The 20,277-nt window shown below is 40.6% G+C and overlaps 1 protein-coding gene across 3 annotated transcripts in view; it reads left to right on the forward strand.

Moving 5' to 3' along the window:
* Nucleotides 1-2: 2 nt before the first annotated feature.
* The window catches only part of uts2r2 (urotensin-2 receptor 2), a 28,042-nt gene continuing 7,767 nt past the window's right edge, over nucleotides 3-20,277 (forward strand). For 2 of the 3 annotated variants that reach the window (XR_006828001.1, XM_046068184.1), the window contains exons 1-8: nucleotides 9-194; nucleotides 2,026-2,252; nucleotides 4,153-4,228; nucleotides 4,360-4,402; nucleotides 6,112-6,176; nucleotides 6,801-6,857; nucleotides 7,410-7,563; nucleotides 12,669-12,792. Coding sequence is in view for 2 of the 3 variants with exons in the window: in XM_046068184.1 (XP_045924140.1) it covers nucleotides 127-194; nucleotides 2,026-2,252; nucleotides 4,153-4,228; nucleotides 4,360-4,402; nucleotides 6,112-6,176; nucleotides 6,801-6,857; nucleotides 7,410-7,563; nucleotides 12,669-12,792 (814 nt within the window). In the remaining variant the exon portion in view is untranslated. Of the gene's footprint in view, nucleotides 195-2,025; nucleotides 2,253-4,152; nucleotides 4,229-4,359; nucleotides 4,403-6,111; nucleotides 6,177-6,800; nucleotides 6,858-7,409; nucleotides 7,564-12,668; nucleotides 12,793-20,277 lie in introns of all 3 variants that reach the window. The other variant, XM_046068185.1, reaches the window with a different exon arrangement.

A 20,277-nucleotide genomic window follows, 5' to 3' on the forward strand; every position in this document is an offset into this window, starting at 1 on the left:
GAAGTGGAGAGCGATTCAGGTGGCGGTGCGAGTAGTTGGCGGGGTGTACGTTATGTGTAGGCAAGAATAACCGTGTGTGCGTGACAGTATTTTGTAAATGCTACGTATTCGACGCTTTGAGTCGAAATGGCGCTGCTGCGACTGAGAAATCCGCAGGGTTCAAATGCCACTGAAATAGAGAAGAAAATTAAAAGGTGAGTGAATTAAACGATGCTGATGTCCTGGCAGTGCGACGCTGGACAGGGTTAAAGGAGAGGGTGTGCCAGTCAGGTACTGTCACCATGCAGCACGAGCACACTTTAACCAGGACCTCGCTGAAGTCATTATGTTAATGTCGTCTTCAGAGAGAAGTAAAGTCACACTAATGCTTCATCTAATAGTGTAGCTTTTATTTACCACGTTATCACTGCAGGAGGACAAAAAAATGACGTGAGCATGAAAAAAAAAACCAAACTAAGAATACATAAATGAATAATAAGTAAATAGATAGATTAAATTAATCTAGAAATAGTAATTGAGTAAATAGATAAATAAGTTAATAAATGTTGGTAATTAAACCAGATATGAATCCATAAATGTCTTCAGTTTCTTTTAAACTTTCTATAAATCTACATTGATTCATTTATTTCTACATTTCTGCTTTAATTTATATCTTTATTTCTGATGGTTGACTTCAGTCTGTTGTTTTAATCAATTAACAACATTATTCCGATTTAACGGCCCAACTGTGAATTGCACCCTTACAGTGGTGATTTCACATCAGGGGGTTGAGATGGTTAAATACCACAGCATGATGCCCTTTTCATCCTACTTTCATTTACAGAACACCAGACGGGTATTATTAGTTTTCCTAATAGTCTACTTTGTACCTTCTGTGAGAATGAATGACTATTTTAATTCATGTCTTGTATAACCTGCCCCAGAAAGAAAAGATTGTCATGTGCATAATCAGTGTGTTTTCCCTCTTTATAATCAGATAGGTCAGATACAGTATGGAGGTGTCGCTGAGGAGGACAGAAACTTTTAGATGTGCCATTGCCCAGTCTATTCTAGTGATTGACCAAACAGGGCTGCAACATAATTCTGTGGGCAAATGTGCCCCATCATAGTACGTCCACTAAAGTGCTTGTTTTTGCCACTGGCTGGCTCAGATTGTTTTAAGTGTCTGACAAGTTTGTGGAAAGGATCCTTACAGAGACAGACCTTTTATTAAAGAGTAAAAACCCTATATCGATCTTGTCAAAGACACCACACTCCCTTGACAAAAAATTTAATTTTACCTTGCAGAACACGGCAATTGCAGAAGTCACTCAATTACACAAAAAAGCTAAATGATCACAGCAGCGGTAGACCAGAGATAAAAAATTATGACGAGAGCGATACAGTGACTGTTTCTGGTTAAACAAAAAGGATCTTACTCTTTAAAAAAGGTCTGTCTCTGTAAGGACCCTTTCCACAAACTTGTCAGACACTTAAAACAATCTGAGCCAGCCAGTGGCAAAAACAAGCACTTTAGTTGTAGTACTTTGATAGGGCGCAATTAAGGATTGCGTTGCAGCTCTGTCTTGCTCAAAACTGGAGCAATTTAAAAATATGTTGTCCCAATTTGTCACATAGGAACTAAAAACACAGGAAAATAGGGTCCATGTTGAAGAATACCAAACTTACCCTTAAGTTTTTACAACTGACTAATAACTGGTAGTGTTTATTCCAAAACTAAAAGATTAGCATCACATCAATTTCATATCCTGTTTGGATAATTTTTATCCAACACAAATAGGGGGATATATGTTTTGCATAACCAAATCACAATTTCAGGGGTTTTCAAATTAGTTGAGCTACTCCACAGTCTTTCCACATATCCCCTGGCAACTGCAGAATAAGAGTGTTTAGAAATATAGGAACATTAAGAGCAATGTCTTCCCCAATTCTTGATTAGATAAGAGTGTAGAATGGACGGCACTGCAACAGCTAGTCAAATTCAGTTGATCGTCATCTGGTCTGGTTTTTTTCTGTCTCGCTCAGAGGTAATGCGCTGCGGCAGGGATCTGCATGGAGGGGTTACAGGGGGCCTGCAGCCTTGGTGCTGGTCGCTCTGTCTGTGTTCGGGACGGCTATGTGGCTGTACGTGACCTCTCTGGACAGTGACGTCACAGAAACACTGGTCAGCCAGAGTGAGATGGTCGCTCCCCAGCCCAGAGTCTACACCGTCCAGTGCTCCGAAGACTATGACAGCTATAAACGCTATCCAGGTGAGACTCCGGTCCTTACACTGTACTGTGTCAGGCGATCAGCTGATAACTCTCTCTGCTGTGTAAACATGACCAGGGCGGGACGAAGCTTGATAAATAACTTGCTGATCCAGTGGCACGTTCCTGGTGTTGGATTCTGCTCTGCCTTTAAGTAGTTTCACATGATATAACAGTGAGTCAATTACAATATTTGAGAAGTTGGAAGTTTGTCTTACGCACCATCATACTTAATTTCTGTGAATTCCTATTTGCATTATAACAAACAGTAAAACTGGAACCTAAAGAAGACATAAAAGGCTAATTTGCTAAATAATGGAATTCTTTCAATCAACACTTTCAAAACTAAATTGAAAGACATTTCTTCTTACTCCTGAAACTGTGTGAAACAGTGTGGATTTAATCCACTAGATGGCAATATAGCACAAGCCTATGTGACCATAATATTTCTGCATTTGTACCCGAGGAATGCAAATTTGATCGATGGACCAACAGAAATAATTGGTTGCAACCAAGAGAGCAGTGTGTAAGAGCAAATTAAACTCATACAAGTTGGAAGAGAGAGATCTCATGTGCACTTCAGCTTCATACATACAGAGATGTTCACAGCTATGTACAGTCACTGCAGCAGAGCAGAGCCATTTGTTAACAAGCAAGTATGCCTCACATCAACAAATTTGGGGAAAACGGCAGTTTTCAAATCAGGACTAAAGTAAAATAAGGTTCTGAAATAAAAACTCCTAAAAAACCAAGCACGGAAGTTTATTCTTCTCAGCAGATCCTGTGTCAAGTGATGAGGTTAAAAAGAAATGACTAATTTAAAGATATCAGGGGAAATAACAATGTAAGAAATTTAAAATAGAAAACGAAATTGAACTTCTGAAATAGTATACAATAGGAAGTGAAATTATTTCTTTCAGTATATCTTTTCATTTCTTTTAAAACCCTATTTTTATACAGGACCTAAATAATTGAATCTGTCTGTGCAAGTAGCAAAATGCAAGTAGCAATGAATGTCTCTGCCAGATTCCTGTTGTTTGGACTTACTGAGAGTTTTTGAAATGGATCACCTCTTTAAAGTTCTGGACAAAACTAATGACAATGAATATTAGTAAGTGCAGTAAGTTATGAGCTCATTATTGTTCATTCCACCAAATATTTTCTCAGTTGTTTTTTAAGTCATTTGGTCTATTCTATTCTATTAAGTCATAGAAACTAGAACCAAACAAAATGTACAACACAATTTCCCTAACCTAAAGGGAAGTCTTCAGATGTCTTGTTGTGTCCGAATAATAGTCCGTAACCAGAAGATAGTAAGTTTACCTTTATTTGAGCAAATTGGCCACGGTCAGGTGGCTGATAGATGACAGAGGCAGCTTCCAGCTGGCCAATAAAATTGGCCTTTATTCACAGTTCATTCCAGTGTGCAGGAAATAAAATAATGAATAATACGGGAATATTCTGCTCAAGTATGTATTATCATATTGGAATCAAAGCACTCTTGATCCCCTACAACTCCAAGCCAAACTTATTTTAATGCAGACACTTCCTGCTTTATCTCCCCAGAAATTTGAAACCATTTCAAGACCATCCTTGGCTGCAAGCAAAGTACAAATTGGAGATTTGTCTTATTAAACGTGGGCTACTAGGAATTCAAATGGTGCATCTCCACTGTCTAAAGAAAACACAGCAGGGCTTTGATCAATAAATTCTAATTGCCAGGAGGTTGGAGGGAAGTCCTGAATTTTGTGGCAATAATGAGCAGAACTTCAATAAACTCCTTACCTTGCACTTTATTTATCAGCCAGTTTCTCTGATCTGGGGCCTCTAAATCCAGAGGATACTGTACCAAAAATACTGTATTATTATTTACTCTCTCTCTCTCTCCATCTTTCCCTCCCAGGATGCACCCCTCAGAAGTGTGGCCGCGCTGTCACAGACAACATGGTGACGAGGCAGGAGGCTCAGGTCCTCAGGAGGTAAACACTGGGATACAAAGTGAAGCGTGACTGTCTCATCCCCTTCTCCCCTTGTTGGTTTTCCATTCACTGTCATCTGTCCCTGTAATGCAGCCGAATCATTTATAATGCTTTCTGTCTCTGACACGCAGGCTGGCTGAGAGAGGGCTGGCGTTGGCTGGGTCAGAGGGAGGAGTAAGTATATCGCCAAGTAAAATTGTTGGAATAGTTTCACAGGATTAATAGACCTGTTTGAGTTTGCTTGACTGATTTATCAAAAGCCATTTCCCACTACTCTTTTCTTCATATAATATTCATTTGCAAGGCAATGAATGAAAGAATGACCTTTCAGCCGGCCATTCATTACAGTACTTAATGAATATAAACTTGCAGGACCTGCATTATGTTCAGTAGTTACTGCTTCGTTCATTCATAGTGCATTGTCTCCATTATGGTGCATTCAAGAACACCCTGACATCCTAGAACTGATTTCTTGTTGTTAGCAAACCCCATTAAAAGACCAAAACCAACAATGAATGAATCCTATTAACAGGTACTGCGTGTGGTTTCCAAGCCGGATCTTATTCCTCTGTGCATTAGAGCTCTATTGTTGTGGTGAATTCGTTACAACTTCCCTGTCTGTGGCACTCTGCCCCAAGCCACTTAGTTCCTACTGAAGACCTAAATCTTTTTTGTAACAATCAGAATGTATCCAGTGACAAATATATACAGAACCACATTTTTCATCTCCACTAAATAACATCACACACACAATTCAACACACAATTACATAACCACTCCCTCCCTGAATAGAGAGCAAAGGACAGAAACAATGCCTCTGTTTGACATTACTACAATGTAGTTACTGAAGTCGGCCATAGTCAGTTTCAGAGTTGTTAGTTAGGCAGAAGGAAGTCTGACCTAGAGGCGTCCACTGCATCTGTGACTCTGATCTGTTGAAATTGCTATGTACATTTAACTCCTTATATTTTATTGCTGCATATTGTCCCACAGTATGTCAGTTCAGTTAAATCAATTAATTTGGGCTAAATGGGCCGTGGAAGACTTCTTCTGAGAAAGGCAGAAGAAAAAAGAAAATAAACTAATCACACATGTACAACCACAATTGTTTGATTAACAAAAAAAGTGAAGTAATTTCCTGAAATAGCTGTTCACTGTAGTTTAAGCTAACATGGTTTGTATTGCATTTGTTAGACTATTTTCAGACACAGATACACTAATATGTGCTTGGTGCACTACCAGTGTTAGTAGGCATTTTCAGGAGTGTGTGTGTGTGTGTAATTCAAAATAAACTACAGTTTGTGTATTCATCTTAATGAAGGAACATGTCACCCAGTGCAACAGTGTCACACATCGATGGATTTAGACTAGGGCTGGGCACATTAACGTGTTATTATCACGTTGCCCAGATATTGCCACCTGTTTCAGCTTAGAACCCCCCCATAGACAAATACAAAATGCACCACATACTCAAACTCCCTGCTATAATGAACCTCCTCTGACACTAGAGGGCAGGCTGGCACAACAAGCAGAGCTCCAGCCACTCTGGCAGATCATATGTGGAGTCATATTCTTGTCCAGAGATGTCTTGATGTCCCTGGCATGCCCTACCTCCTGCTCCCCGTCCCCAGCGGCCTGGTCCTCGGCCTATAAATGAACTGTTTATGGAGTGTTAAGACACTTAGGTGAAGGGAGGGGAAGCAGCAGGAGGGCGACTGTGAAAATGACCTAATTACTGGCTTGTGAAAAACAACTTCCAAAGGAGTTGACAAGCAAAAACAAGTAAAGGGCAGAGTGAGAACGCCATGGAGGGAACAGTGGTAACCCTTGATACAGTGACTTGTCTTTGGCACTAATTCCTGTTGTTCTTTTGACCCCTGCAGGCTTCCATACTGGACCTGCACTCTGGAGCGTTGTCGATGGGAAAACAGTTTGTCAACATCTACAGGTGGGAAAGTACAGCTTGTCTTTATTTGTTCTATTTTGGTGCCTGCAGGGATGACATCCTGCATAATATGTAACATTTGCAGAAATATATCCACCAAAATATGAACCGGGTCATCAGTCTTACTAATGCCAGTCCTTGCGAGCTGTCTTCTTCAGGTCCAGGGACCAATGCAACCCTCATTTTTCCCTGCCAGCAGAATCCAGTTTTATTTGGATGATCAGCTCCTCTCCATCCTCCTCCTATACCACCTCCCTTCATTCATTTCTCCCTCAGACTCCTGCCTTCTCTCTGCCGTCTCACTGGGCAGGTGGTTGACACAGGATCCTTAGGGACCATCTGAGTGATTTTAATCAGGAAGTGATGACGAGAGCACTCCCACGCTGCTTCCCACCATTCACCCCCGCTGGGGACTTCCTCTGGGAAGCAGTCAGATGTTAACTCTCTGCTGAGTCTGAATGGATGAGTGGCACACCTGTCTGGGTATTAGTGCACTGTGCCGTGCTGTGAAACATAAATTTATGCTAACGGATCCCTTCTTGTCTGCTCTCTATCCCCCCCTCTGCTGTGTCTGTCTGCTCACGTGTCTCTGATTGGCTTTGTCTGCGTACCGTACTTTGGCTGCAGGTATTTTGGGGATCAGATCAGAGACGTGTTCACACAAGAGGACTTCCAGCTTTATAGGTGACTGAGGAACTTTTATTAAAAATCAGCCGGGCATTTATTGCACATTCTTAGAGTTTTGCTCCAAAATGAGATACCTGACATTTTTTGAAAAGTGAAATTCTGTGCATTCAAATGATGATACACAATAGTAGCAAACATTATTATATATTATATTATCATGATGTCTTTGGTAGCATTCTTTATAAGTGTATATAGTAGTATGTAGTGTATAGTTTAATAGATGTGTATTTATTTGTATTTGTATGTATTTTTATGCCCATTGTGTATATGTACACTTCTGGGATAATGAATACAAAAACGTCATCATCACCCAAATGAAAAGATATTTATATATATTATTATATATATATATTATATTATATTTAGCATTTGAAGTCTGAAAGTGTTTTTAAAGATATCAGTCCTCATATGCTGATGATAAGTTGTGACATCCTCTTGACGAGTGTTGCCCAAAGTAGCTCTCTGAATCACGTTCATAAATCATACGTCCTTAAGTAATTAAGTCAGATCTTTCACTCTGACATGTTGTGTCTGTTTTTCAACGTTAAGAGATGTACGTGGGCGAATCCAGGCAGTTATTGCCGAGACGTTTGGTTTGGACCCGTCTCTCATGTACCTCACCAAGCCCACCTTCTTCTCCAGAATCAACAGCACGGCAGCCAAGACCCAACACGACGAGTACTGGCACCCGCACATAGATAAGGTAACGCACAAAAACAGACCGCTACTCCTTCAACCTCAGATAACTTTTAGAGAAGCACCAATGACAAGATGTCATCTGCTCCCGTTAAATGGGCTGATGGGAATCATCTTGGTATGTGGAATGGATTTGTTGAACCTGAAATCAAAGGTTTCGGTTGCTGCGGAAATGAGTTTCCACAGAGCAGCTGGACTCACCCTTAGATATAGGGTCAGGAGGCGGTAATGGAGTAGTGGTTCTGTCTAGCATTCACTTAAAACATCTGCAAGAGTTACCAAACAAAGTTACCACACTTTTGGAAGCCATGAAGATATCTGAGGAAGGTCAGTTTGTCTCGATTAAAGCAAACTCATTCACCCTACCAAAAAGCACACAGGGAGACTGAGTAGATGAGGTGGTTTCAGCTGTGTAAAACCGAATTATGATGCTAGAGGTTGTGTGCAGGTATGTGTCTCCCTCTGCCCACATCTTTCCAACGTCAAAAATGTGCCATCTGTGTCCGGCAATTTATGTAACTTTCTAAAATATTCCATTCAGATTAAAACTTCTCTCTCAAGCTCCCTTTTTTTTTTTTCAACATTTTATGCCACTCTTCATGAGTCCAAACAAGCGCAACACCATGAATGTTTTCAAAACGAGATCGTCCGAAACAGTGCACTGTTATCCCCATTTGAACAATTATCCCATGTTATGTTGTTTGCTTAAATACTGATCTTTCCATCCTCTACTTTTCTTGCTCACTTTAACCATCAGTTCAGAGTGTTGCTGCAAGTTTCAGATCTTACTGGTGAAAGAAAGTTATTTATACATAATGTCTTAAAATAAGTGGTTTTCCCCTTCAAGGCAGCTTCTTAATTTCCTGTAGTCCATGCCTCTGTTCTGTTATGTAAAATGTTCATTCATTCTTTATAAATATACATGTGGTGCAGCTTTTTTCTCACCGCTTTAATCTTAGTCTTTCACTTTGGACTTTGTTCGTTGTCATGAGACGTTGAAGTTTCTCTGGGATTGAAAGACGACCTTGAGGCAAGTTTAAAATAAATGGGTTGTCTGTCTGGGGAGAATAAAGTTTCAATGCTTTACAACTTATTTAGTTAAAAAATGGAAAAATAAGATGGCATGTATCTCCTGAGCTGCTAGGAATTCTTCTGATTGGGAGTATATTTAATGTTATTTGTTGTTTCTTCTTATTGTCTCGCCAGAAGGCTGATAAAAATCATTGCAATTTAGTGTAAGACGGCTGACATCCCTGAATGTTGTTTTAGGAAAGATAAGAAAGAAAATATAGGCCTGGAGGCGTTGTTTATTGGCATCACTCATAAACCTGGTGAAGCATCTGTCTCAATATTGATCTAAATTCCTCTCTTGCTAAATGAGAAAAGGGAAGAAGGAAAAGAGACTGTACATATTTTCTTTGCTAGTGGTATTTCTTGGAACATAGCGTGTTTGCTGTTGCCTCGACCATATTAACATTTGTTTCCTCATCCTCTCCCGCTGGCCCTCAACAGTTGGAAAAATTTAATCTGAAAGGACCCACTTCTCTCCCCCATCTGTCTCTGCCGCCATATTGAGGCTAATTGGCTAACCCAACCCTCATTTAAATGTAAATGGAATCGGACGTCTTTGGTGGTGAATTTTTTCCCCATCAATCATATTGCTGAAAGAGTGTCACCGCAGTAGTTGTTGTAAGACAGCACAAAAAGCGGTTGTTGTGTTTTTTTTAGCTCATTCATGGCAGGGATAAACTTCATAATGAAACTGAAATATAGGTGCAGACAAATCAATCAAATCAAATGTAGGATTTCCATTTAGGACTGTGGCTCTTTCTCTTGCTGCTGAAGTAAAGATTTATGCCAAGTTGTTAATATGGTGATCATTGCTGTAAAATAGCCTCCTGCACTGGTGGATTTGGACCTTGGAACTACAGAACATGAATTAATTTGAAAGGTCGACTATGGTTTGTCACATACCTCTAGTGTTTTAGTTTATGTATATAAAGTATCTCACAAAAGTGAATACTGTAAATATTTGATTATATCTTTTCCTGTGACAACACTGAACAAAAGACACTTTGCTACAATGTAAAGTAGTGAGTGTACAGCTTGTATAACAGTGTAAATTTGCTGTCCCCTCAAAATAACACATCACACAGCCATTAATGTCTAAACTGCTGGCAACAAAAATGAGTACACCTCTAAGTGAAAATGTCCAAATGGGGCCCAAAGTGTCAATATTTTGTGTGGCCACCATTATTTTCCAGCACTGCCTTAACCCTCTTGGGCATGGAGTTCACCAGAGTATCACAGGTTGCCACTGGAGTCCTCTTCTACTCCTCCATGATGACATCACCGAGCTGGTAGATGTTAGAGACCGTGCGCTCCTCCACCTTCTGTTTGAGGATGCTCCACAGATGCTCAATAGAGTTTAGGTCTTGAGACTTGCTTGGCCAGTCCATCACCTTTACCCTCAGCTTCTTTAACGAGGCAGTGGTCGTCTTGGAGGTGTGTTTGGGGTCGTTATCATGTTGGAATACTGGGCTGCGGCCCAGTCTCTGAAGGGAGGGGATCATGCTCTGCTTCAGTATGTCACAGTACATTTTGGCATTCATGGTTCCCTCAATGAACTGCAGCTTCCCAGTGCCGGCAGCACTCATGCAGCCCCAGACCAGGACACTCCCACCACCATGCTTGACTGTAGGCAAGACACACTTGTCTTTGTACTCCTCACCTGGTTGCCGCCACACACGTTTGATACGATCTGAATCAAGTTTATCTTGGTCTCATCAGACCACAGGACATGGTTCCAGTAATCCATGACCCCCCGACCCCTTCAACATCTGCAGCAATGCTGGCGGCACTCATACCTCTATTTTCCAAAGACAACCTCTGGATATGACGCTGAGCACGTACACTCAACTTTGGTCGACCATGGCGAGGCCTGTTCTGAGTGGAACCTGTCCTGTTGAACCGCTGTATGGCCTTGGCCACCGTGCTGCTGCTCAGTTTCAGGGTCTTGGCAGTCTTCCTATAGCCTAGGCCATCTTTATGTAGAGCAACAATTCTTTTTTTCAGATGCTCAGGTCTTTGTCATGAGGTGCCATGTTGAACTTCCAGTAACCAGTATGAGGGAGTGTGAGAGCGATAACACCAAATTTAACACACCTGCTCCCCATTTACACCTGAGACCTTGTAACACTAATGAGTCACCTGACACCGGGAAGGAAAATGGCTAGTTGGGCCCAATTTGGACATTGGACATTGGCAAATTTACACTGTTGTACAAGCTGTACACTCACTACTTTACATTGTAGCAACGTGTCCTTTCTTTAGTGTTGTCACATGAAAAGATATAACCAAATATTTACAAAAATGTGAGGGGTGTTCTCACTTTTGTAAGATACTGTATGTCTTGGGGGGGCATATTTAAATCTAGACATTTAAATTCAATTAATTCAACATTCTTTCCCATTTTTCATAAACATAATAAATACAATATCTTGACTTGGTTGTTATATTCTGCTTTCCAGCTTAATGCTTAAAAGCCCACTGCGACAGTTACAGCAATGAAAATATAGTGCATATAAAGTAGCAACAGTCTACAGTTTAGCTGACCACGTCGTCTTGCAATTGACTGCTCCTTTTTGCCACTTTGTCTCCGTCTGCTGGACTGGACCAGTGGAGCTGGCAATGGCCACCGTTCTAAGGCTATATGTAAATGGGAAGTAGTTGAAAGGTCTGTGCTAAAAGTACTGCAAAGTGCTCTGAATTAAGCTTTGTGGCTGGTGGGGTGCAGCACGCAACTGGTGAATGATGCCTCATCATGTTGTACACTGGGGGCTAATCAAGCACCCCTAGCTGGCAATGTATCATAGCACCTTTTATATGAATCTACATGGTAACCCTATGCAGCTTCTCAGCCCTCATAGTCTCTGTACTGTCTTTTCTCACTCTTTTTTTCCCATATTGGTTGATGGCATGATTCCAATGTACTGTCTCACCTTGTAAATGAAAACCCAGTTTACTATTTAACATGCCCCCAACAAATGTTACAGAACCCAAAACACCTCAGTTATCAATTATTAGGCAGTTGCAGGTTAATTAGGCATTTAGGCAGGCAGAGACATAGCCTTCAGACAGATAATTTATATTAATTAATTGTTTTATAAAATGAAAAGTTGCGCATTTAAACTATAGAACCCCATCGGAAACAGTTGTTTCAGAGATTTATGAAACTCTCAGCAGGTCACTTTGTTGTTCTTTCTTTGAGGTATGATCAAGTGAGAGCGCTCGCTCAGTCTGAAATTACTGTTTGACTCTTTGAAAAGACAGCCACTCCTTGTTCCTTTTCTTTGATGTTTCATTAAGGCTATCGTGTATGTTTGAGCTCAGAGGGCTCTCGTGGATCTGAGCATCTCTTATTAGCTGTAACATAAACAGCCCATAGCACAGTTAACTTTACAGGAATTCATTTCTCTACATTTTGAGGCAGGGCTGCCTTTAGACTACAATCCATTAGTTGCAGAACTGCATGCATAATGATGAATAAATAGTTGCACCATTGTGACTTGCAAGTATGCCCACATTTTATGTGTCACTTTGTGATATCAGGAGGTTCTTGTTAGTGCAAATGCTAACTGTTGATTTCTTTTTGAAATGGAAAAAAACACATTTAGTCAGCCCCAAAGATCTTAGGAGAGCAGTGATGGTGACCCGGCACGAGTGAGGAGAAGACCAAATATTACTCTTTCCAACGAGAGTGGCTGACACAGTGGCCACAAACACGTGGCTGAGATACTGCAACGATGGGAAAGCCATGTATTATAGATGGTGTTGTGTTCTCTACTCGGTCAAACAGTTAGTCCAAAATTGGTGAAGCGTTCCTTTACAAGAACTTAATAACCATTCATGGATTAGTAAAAAAAAAGACTAATGTGTTGTTTCAAAAGTTTGTGCTTCTAACTTTGGGCTGGTACTCAATGTAATGGTTGCAGACTCTTAGTCCTGGTTTCAATGGCAGTATTTAGTACAAATTGTCAGTTTAATTACTAGCAGGGGAGTGAAGGTCATGTTTTAATGCAGGTACTGTCTTCCTTTCTCACTCTCTGTCAGGTGACTTATGGCTCTTTTGACTACACCTCCCTCCTGTACCTGTCTGACTACGGCTCTGACTTCACCGGAGGAAGATTTATCTTCATGGACCAAAATGGCAACCGAACAGTGGAACCACGTGCAGGTAGCCACCAGCTATTAAAGACTAAATCTGCCTAACGTAGTGGTTTTTGCCACATCAGCTTCAAACACAGTGATCCTTGACTTACTGTAAGGAAAGTTACTGTTAATACAGACTATCCAAAGTAACACCTGGTGGCTTTGTCTGTAAAAGCCTATTAACTAATGCTTAAAGTGATGCATGATAGATAAAGGATTTCATTATTAATTGAAGCTGTGCTTACAATTATAATTGCTGTACTCAGCTGCATTAGGGAATATGGAGGTGGTTTTAGCACTCTAAAATGTGTAGCGAAGAGGGCGTAATCCTCTGTAAGTGGGTAATAGCATAGACGGCTACACAGTGAAGGTGCAGGGGATTAGGCTTTAACTCGCTTATAGTACCCGCAGGGTTAGACATAACGTCTTGTCTGTTGATACATTCTGTATATGAACATAAAGTAGATATGGGTAAAGCTCGGAGTAAATTGATATTTTAAAGTTACCTGGGCAAAAACCACATGTAGAAAGTTTTAAATTCCTGGAATACAATAGGACTGGAGTAGGGCTGCACAATATTGGGGAAAAAATGACATTGCAATAGCTTTCTTTTCTGCTATATATTTTGCAATATGAAAAAATACATGGATTTTTACCAGATGAGTTCAATTGCTCTATTTGAAAAGAATTAAGCATCTTAAAATTGTGATTTTTTAGGGAAAATGCATAGAAAATAATAAATAAGCTAAAAATATGTCTTTCTGAAGACTTTTGTTTAAGAACAAACCATCCTTTCTTGAGCTTTAATGCAGTAAACAGACTTGAAACTAAATGGTAAAAAGTTACCTGCCCCCTGAGTGATTTACAAAAGTTTCTTTTTGCAACCATATCCACTGTTTAGATGGTTTTCTCCTGTTCCTCGCTTATTTTCAAGTTGTTGTCAACCAAAGGAGGTGGGGCCTATTTTGGCTGTTTAATAAACTGATCATTGGGATTGGTGGTTTGCTGTGCAGGCAGTCACTCACTAGCGACAAACTGTGTATCCAAGAACCCTAAAATTAGAGTAAATGATGTTACATAAGACAGACTCGTCCTGTAGATTAGTCAATGAAAATGAGAACCGAGCAAGTTTTCCTTTTGTATCAAGCAGCAAAAAAGTTGAGGTGGTTGACTTAACTTGATTTGCTTGACATTTGCTTGCATTGTTCTGCGACGTGACTATTGCGCATGGACACATTGCGATGATGATGCTGAAACGATATATTGTGCAGCTCTAGACTGGAGCACTTAAAAACAGGGGAATTGGATCAGGTCTCTGGGGAGCTTGTGAAAACTCAGGAAAGTTTTTGAGTTGGTCACTTTAGCAAGGAATGTGCCAGGATGAGTTTACTAACTTGTTTCAGACCTCCATCTAATTGGATGGTGAATTTTCATCCCTTTTGCTCTACTTTTGCTCTGCTGTTTTAACTGTGTACTATCTTTCCCAGAGGGGAAGCCAGGTGAAATCTTTGCAATGTTTCATAGTTCAAAAAAGTGTTTGAAGTTCATGGCAGTAATCTGGGTTACTTACAGAAGGTCAAAGAAAAGTAAAGTCAGTGTTATTTGTATACTTAGACGCTAAATTCAAAAACAGAACAGTCCAATTCATCCACACATCACTATGAAATATTTGATGCTAGAAGCTTGGTGAAATAGTGACTTTTTGCAGAGTAGTTGGCAAACTACTTGGTGGTGAGCTAACTATTAACAAGCTCTACAGTTGTGAACATGCTAGCATTAGCCAGCAACAGAGCTATCCATAGAGACAGATGGGTTAAAAACCTCAAGAACAGCTTCGGTGCTCCTTGCCAAGTCTGTAGAACTCTATTGGAGGGATGAACACCATTCCTCCATCAGATATTTCCTCATTTATGAATGCCACCTTTATTAAATCATGTCATCTCATTGAGATCAATATCTCTTTTGCAAGAGAGACCTGGATACAGCAGATAGAAAGTAAAACAAACATAGCCAGACATAACAAAATGACATTTGGTGTTATGGAGATGGTGGTGGAGAGTTTTCCATAGGTCAGCTTTGCTCTTCAATCATATTTCCCTGCATTGCTTTGTAAACGTTGCTCTTGAATGAGCAACATCGTGAATAGTGAGTCTATTCCAAATCGAAGTATCGATATTTCTGATGCCAACATTTCCTGCTCTAGGATCGATATTCATTTAAAAGGATTACATTAAACCAGAAATAAAATAAAATATGTAAAAAGCTTCGTCAATACCTGCTTGGGGTATTGCTTGGTATTGGATCGTTTAGGAATTAAGTGGTATTGCACATCACTAGCGGCCAACACCCTGGCTGGGTAGGGGGCCCCCTATGTGGGCCGTGAAGTTTAGCTCAGTTGAGTGTTTATATGGATGAACGACAACGCTGCATGCAGCTCCCCCTGTAACGGAAAAATTCAGCAGCTCTTATCAAATGAAACAGTCCCTTCACTCCTGGTTTCAATGTTAAACCTCCACTAAACTGCCTTGCCAACAAAAAACACTAGATTCTAAGCAGACACGTTGTAATAAATATAAATCATAAAATAACATTTGTATTTCAAACAAATTATTAGCAAACTTTAACAAAGTAGCAGCGGAACGTGATCCTGCCCCACGTTAATGACTTGTTTTTAATATGTCCTTTTTGTGCTTCTCTGACCCGCTTTTGTTCTTTTGTTTGTCTTGACGGGTGCATCTATCAACTACCACAGGGAGAATTTCAGAATAAGAGCGTTTTGCCTGCTGGATTTTGCCGACATGTTTACATTTTGTTGATTAGTGCTTGCTCTTTGTGCTACGTATTTAAATTATTTCTTTTTTGTCTGATTTAACTGTGTTTATTGTTGATATACGATTGGAAGTCTGTACAGGGTATTTTATTTTAAGAATTGACCGGATTCTCTGCCGTTCCTGTCGCTGACTTCCTGCCGGTTCTCTGCTCTGTGCTGCTTCGCGGGACGCTTCTTGGACGCACTGCAGTGCCACTGGTGTGAACACAAATATTTAGTAGAATGGCTGCGATCAGCTCCGGCAGCAGCGATGCAGACGCACTCAGTGGACTTTCAGAGTGAGTCTTGGGTCATGTAAACTTGGTTTAAATGACTTGGTAGCAGGTGGGCCCCGTGATGAAGCCCCATCCCCACTGACCTGAGAGTCTAGCTCCGCCCCCGCTTCCACTCTTATCATATCTGACAGAAAACCATCCCTGTTCACCTTGTCCTTTCTTTAACGTTTTCCACTGCTGTTCTTCCCACCTTCTCTTTATCTCACCCATTGTCCTTCATCTCCTCTAATCCAGCTCCTCTGCCACTTTTAAAAAACTCATCACCCTCTTTCCTCGCCTACAATCTTCATTTTACCTCCCGCTTCCTGCCGGCTGCTCCATCCATCTCACGCACCAGTCAGACACACAGCTCTTACCCAGCCAGTGAGCAACGATGAAGCTTCCCAGGCCACGTTGACTGAAGGCCATATGATAATGAAGAGAGACCATGGCTTGCCTGCCGCCTCAATATCACAGCCACCTTGCTTCAGTGAAGTGAGAATAAACTCCAGACAACAGAAAGAATGGTAACAGCTTGATCTTAAACCCAAAGAAATCTCCTGGGGGAATAAGAAGAAGAGATGGGACAACAGAAGAAGAGACGCTCCTCCCTTTCAAGGTCCTCCCTTGGTAGATTTCTAATTCTCAGTGTAGTCGGCACATGCTCAAGAATCTAAATATAACTGACCTGTCAAAGCCACTTGTGAAACTCAAGCACAGTGATTACGCCTGTCACTGTGATTTCTACTCAAAGAGGTGGATCAAGAAGGAAACACAACAAAAGCCCATGCATAATGCATCAATAGCACACATTATTCATTTAGCTCTGCTAAAACACACCTCACCTCATTGAGAAAATCTTTGGGCGGCATGCCGGGCAGGTGACTGACAGGTTTTGACTTGGTGAGAGTCTGATCCTCATACCTGGACGGATGATTAGTTCGCTGAGATAATCGCAGCTCTTTGAGGCGACATCGACGAATACGTTGTAATTATAACACCAGGACGACAATCAGGACTGTCAGAGAGAGCGAAAGTCAAGAATGTCATGACAGTGAGCACCAGGGGGACAGAGGTAGAAGTGTTGTTCAAGTTGCGGAGGAAGAAAGGAGGAGGAAAAAGAGTGGAGGATTGCAAAGAGAGAGAGGGAGAGAGAGATGACTGATAGATTTGCTGAAAGTGAAAGCAACAGAAAATGGCCGGGAGATAGATAAAGACTAGATATGTGATAGAGAAAGGGAGTTTGGCTGGGAATGGCAAATACAAACAGCAGTGGATGGACAGAGCAAGAAAAAGGCACGTCTGCCAGTCAGAGGAGCCAGAGGTTAACCTGTCAGCTTAGACGACCACAGGGGGAATTCGATAACCTCAGCTGGGCTGCCGATTTAAAACCACGAGCCTGATCTTGGTGGCTGCACTTCTGCAAACAGACAGGCACTATATACACTGACAATGTCTGGACTGATTGTTGGCACATAACAGGCCTAAATCCCAATTTATAAGGTGTGTGTGTATATGGGTATATAAGCTGGAGTGTGGGACTGTTACAAATAAATGAACATCTGTTACATTCAAAGCACTTCAAAAGAGTTCACACAATGCTGATCAAGCCTATCACCACCAGGTAAATCTCTCTCTGTATCCACAGCATACTGGAGTTTTTAAATCTGGTGTTATTGCGAGCTGACGAGCCGGTACTAATATGTTTTGCATCAACCAGCAATGATGGCTTATCATTGCTGAAGGGAGGTGCAACTAAAGTGACGGATTAGGCAGAGCCTATGACAGAAAACCAAAAAGGGAGCGTCTAAGAAAAGTTTCTGATGCTCCAGATAAAAGAGGAACTTGTCATTCAGCTATCGACATCGAAGACAAACACGGATGTCTACTGGTGTAGCTGTGGGAGAACTCTGAAAGAAGGGACTGAAGGCAGACACAGATGTAGGGTTACTGTGCTGTTAACTTTATAATGCAAATTGCAGTTTCAAAGTAATTTTTTCAGACTTGAACATAGATCTCTTTTTAAAAAATCTACATCTTTGGGACATGGATGCATGAGGGTCTTTCTCTGGCCAAGCCAGACTCACTCTGGCAGAGCCAGCTGACTTCCTGTTGGCTCCATACACACACGACTTTCAAGAAATAATTTATTAATAGTGCTCTGATAATACAATTTGAGGTGTTGACACTCTTAAAGATGTATACATAGTTTTATAGCTGTTCCTATTTCTAACAGCTATGTATGGGAAAAGGTCTTTTTGGGCCAGTGTGCGTTACATAGTCCTGCTAAACTGAATGAGGTCACTATACCAAAATGAACTCATAACGCAGCACTCTTATCCAGAGCCACAGAAGATGATATAAAACAGTTTTCACAGGTTTTAGTAGTACTCCCAATAACTTAAATGATTGTTTAGTCAGCCGTATTGTAATGGCTCATTTTCAATATATTCTGCCATTTTACTGACTTCAGTTTCCTTGTTTTGTGTGACCAACAGTCCAACCCTCTAATATAAGAAAAGCCCCAAATCTTAAACAGACTTAAATGATTAATGATCAAAATTGTTGTCTATTACTTTCCTGTACATTTTCTAATGGATTAATTGACTAATACTTTCATGATGATGGCCTACACAAAGCCAGAGTCAATAATAACAATAACTATCTATCACTTTAGCTGTGTGATTTACACCTCTGGAGAGTCAATAATAACAATAACTATCTATCACTTAAGGTTGTGTACATACACAACACAGGAAGTGTGGACGCACAAAAATATTCTGATATAAAACAGGGCGCATACACATCCTACGCCGATTTCCCTCTATAAATCACAGTCAACTCCTTGTCCAACCCTTTAAATGCCCGTAGTTGGCTATAAATGGTCAGTGAAACGCCCCTCATATAATATAAATACGTACTGACTGCATGAAGAAAAGGAGGCAAATTTAATTTATTTATGAGAATAAATTGCACTGCATGCAAGTATTATAATTTTTTACAACTGCTTACACACGTTTTCAAAACTGTCTCCTTTTTTCAAAACTCTACACACAATTCCCAAAACTGCTCACACAAAATGCAAAATGCCCCAAATGTCCTTCAAAATGAAACGCTGCATTTAAATGCCATCAACACATCCCAAAATGAAGCATTGGAATCAGATGAACACTTTTTTCAAAATACTAAGTTGTTGGATATACCATTTACACACTGGTGCTGAAGAGTACACTGTAAACACCAATACAATGTTGAAACGGAGGCAAAACATTACAGTTGTAACAGTAGCACAGTGTTGTATACAGCAGCAAGAAAAGGAAACCAGAAGCATGTATAAACCAAAAGTATCATTTTTACTTTTATTGCTAAAATTAATACTTATTTTACAATACTGTACTGCTGAAATAACCATTCGATTGTAGCTACCTGTTCAAATTTCTAAAGGTTCAAATTATGGATGCGAATGTAAAGTTGGACACTCAGTCCAGCTTCTCTCATTGTCAACCTCTGGTTGATCACATGATCAATAAGTGTGACCCTGATCTCATCAGAGATGGCTCTCCTTCCTTCTCATCTATGCCCTCGTCCCCCTCCAACTCGTCGTCGTCGTCCTCTTCTTCCAACTCTTCTTCCTTGAACTTGTCCTCGTTGTCGTCCCCTTGCTCTCGTTGCTGTTCGTTGTTGACATCCATTGTTCAAAACAGGTAATTTGACCTTTGACCTATGTATAGGTCTTCTGTATACTAAAGCAGTGACTGGTTAGTGATCAGTTCAGCAGCTAGTGTCAACGGAGCACCGAGAGAAATGCCGGTGCTCCGGTTGCTCTGTGACAGAATCAGAGAAACGTCGTCGGCAGCTGAAGTGGTGAGACAGAAGAAAAGTGGGAGAAGATACGGGAGGTTTGGGTTTGGCTCGCTGCCATTTAACGTTAGCTGTATGGGTGCCTTTCGTTAATCTCAACATATTCAACTTTTCACAGAGCCGACGTGCTTGTCAGTCACTTTCCATAAACCGACAGCCTAGATGGGGCGGGATATTAAAAAAATTTGACGTGCGACAGCAAATAATTAAATGTTGAACAATATGATTATTGACAAGTTAGGACTTAGCATTAACAAATTAGAGGCCAGTGTAGAAACTTTTGCTTGCACAAGGATTTAATGAATAAAAACCCCCCATCAGAAATGAAACAGCTGTAACTGGATTTAATATTCAACTAGTGGTAAAAAGGCCTATAAGAAAATCTAATGTATGTAGTATTTGATATATTATTGTTATACTAACAGTATACTATTAACTAATCAATACACTCTTTATATAATAAAGATTATGTCAGTTTCTCCTCCAGGTTGTGGATAGAGTTTGCGTGGAGGAGCGGACATTGTCCTGTCAAGTTTGTTTTTTATAGATCACAACCTTTGCTTGG

Source organism: Micropterus dolomieu, linkage group LG14, assembly GCF_021292245.1.
Source record: "Micropterus dolomieu isolate WLL.071019.BEF.003 ecotype Adirondacks linkage group LG14, ASM2129224v1, whole genome shotgun sequence".
Classification (NCBI taxonomy): Eukaryota; Metazoa; Chordata; class Actinopteri; order Centrarchiformes; family Centrarchidae; genus Micropterus; species Micropterus dolomieu.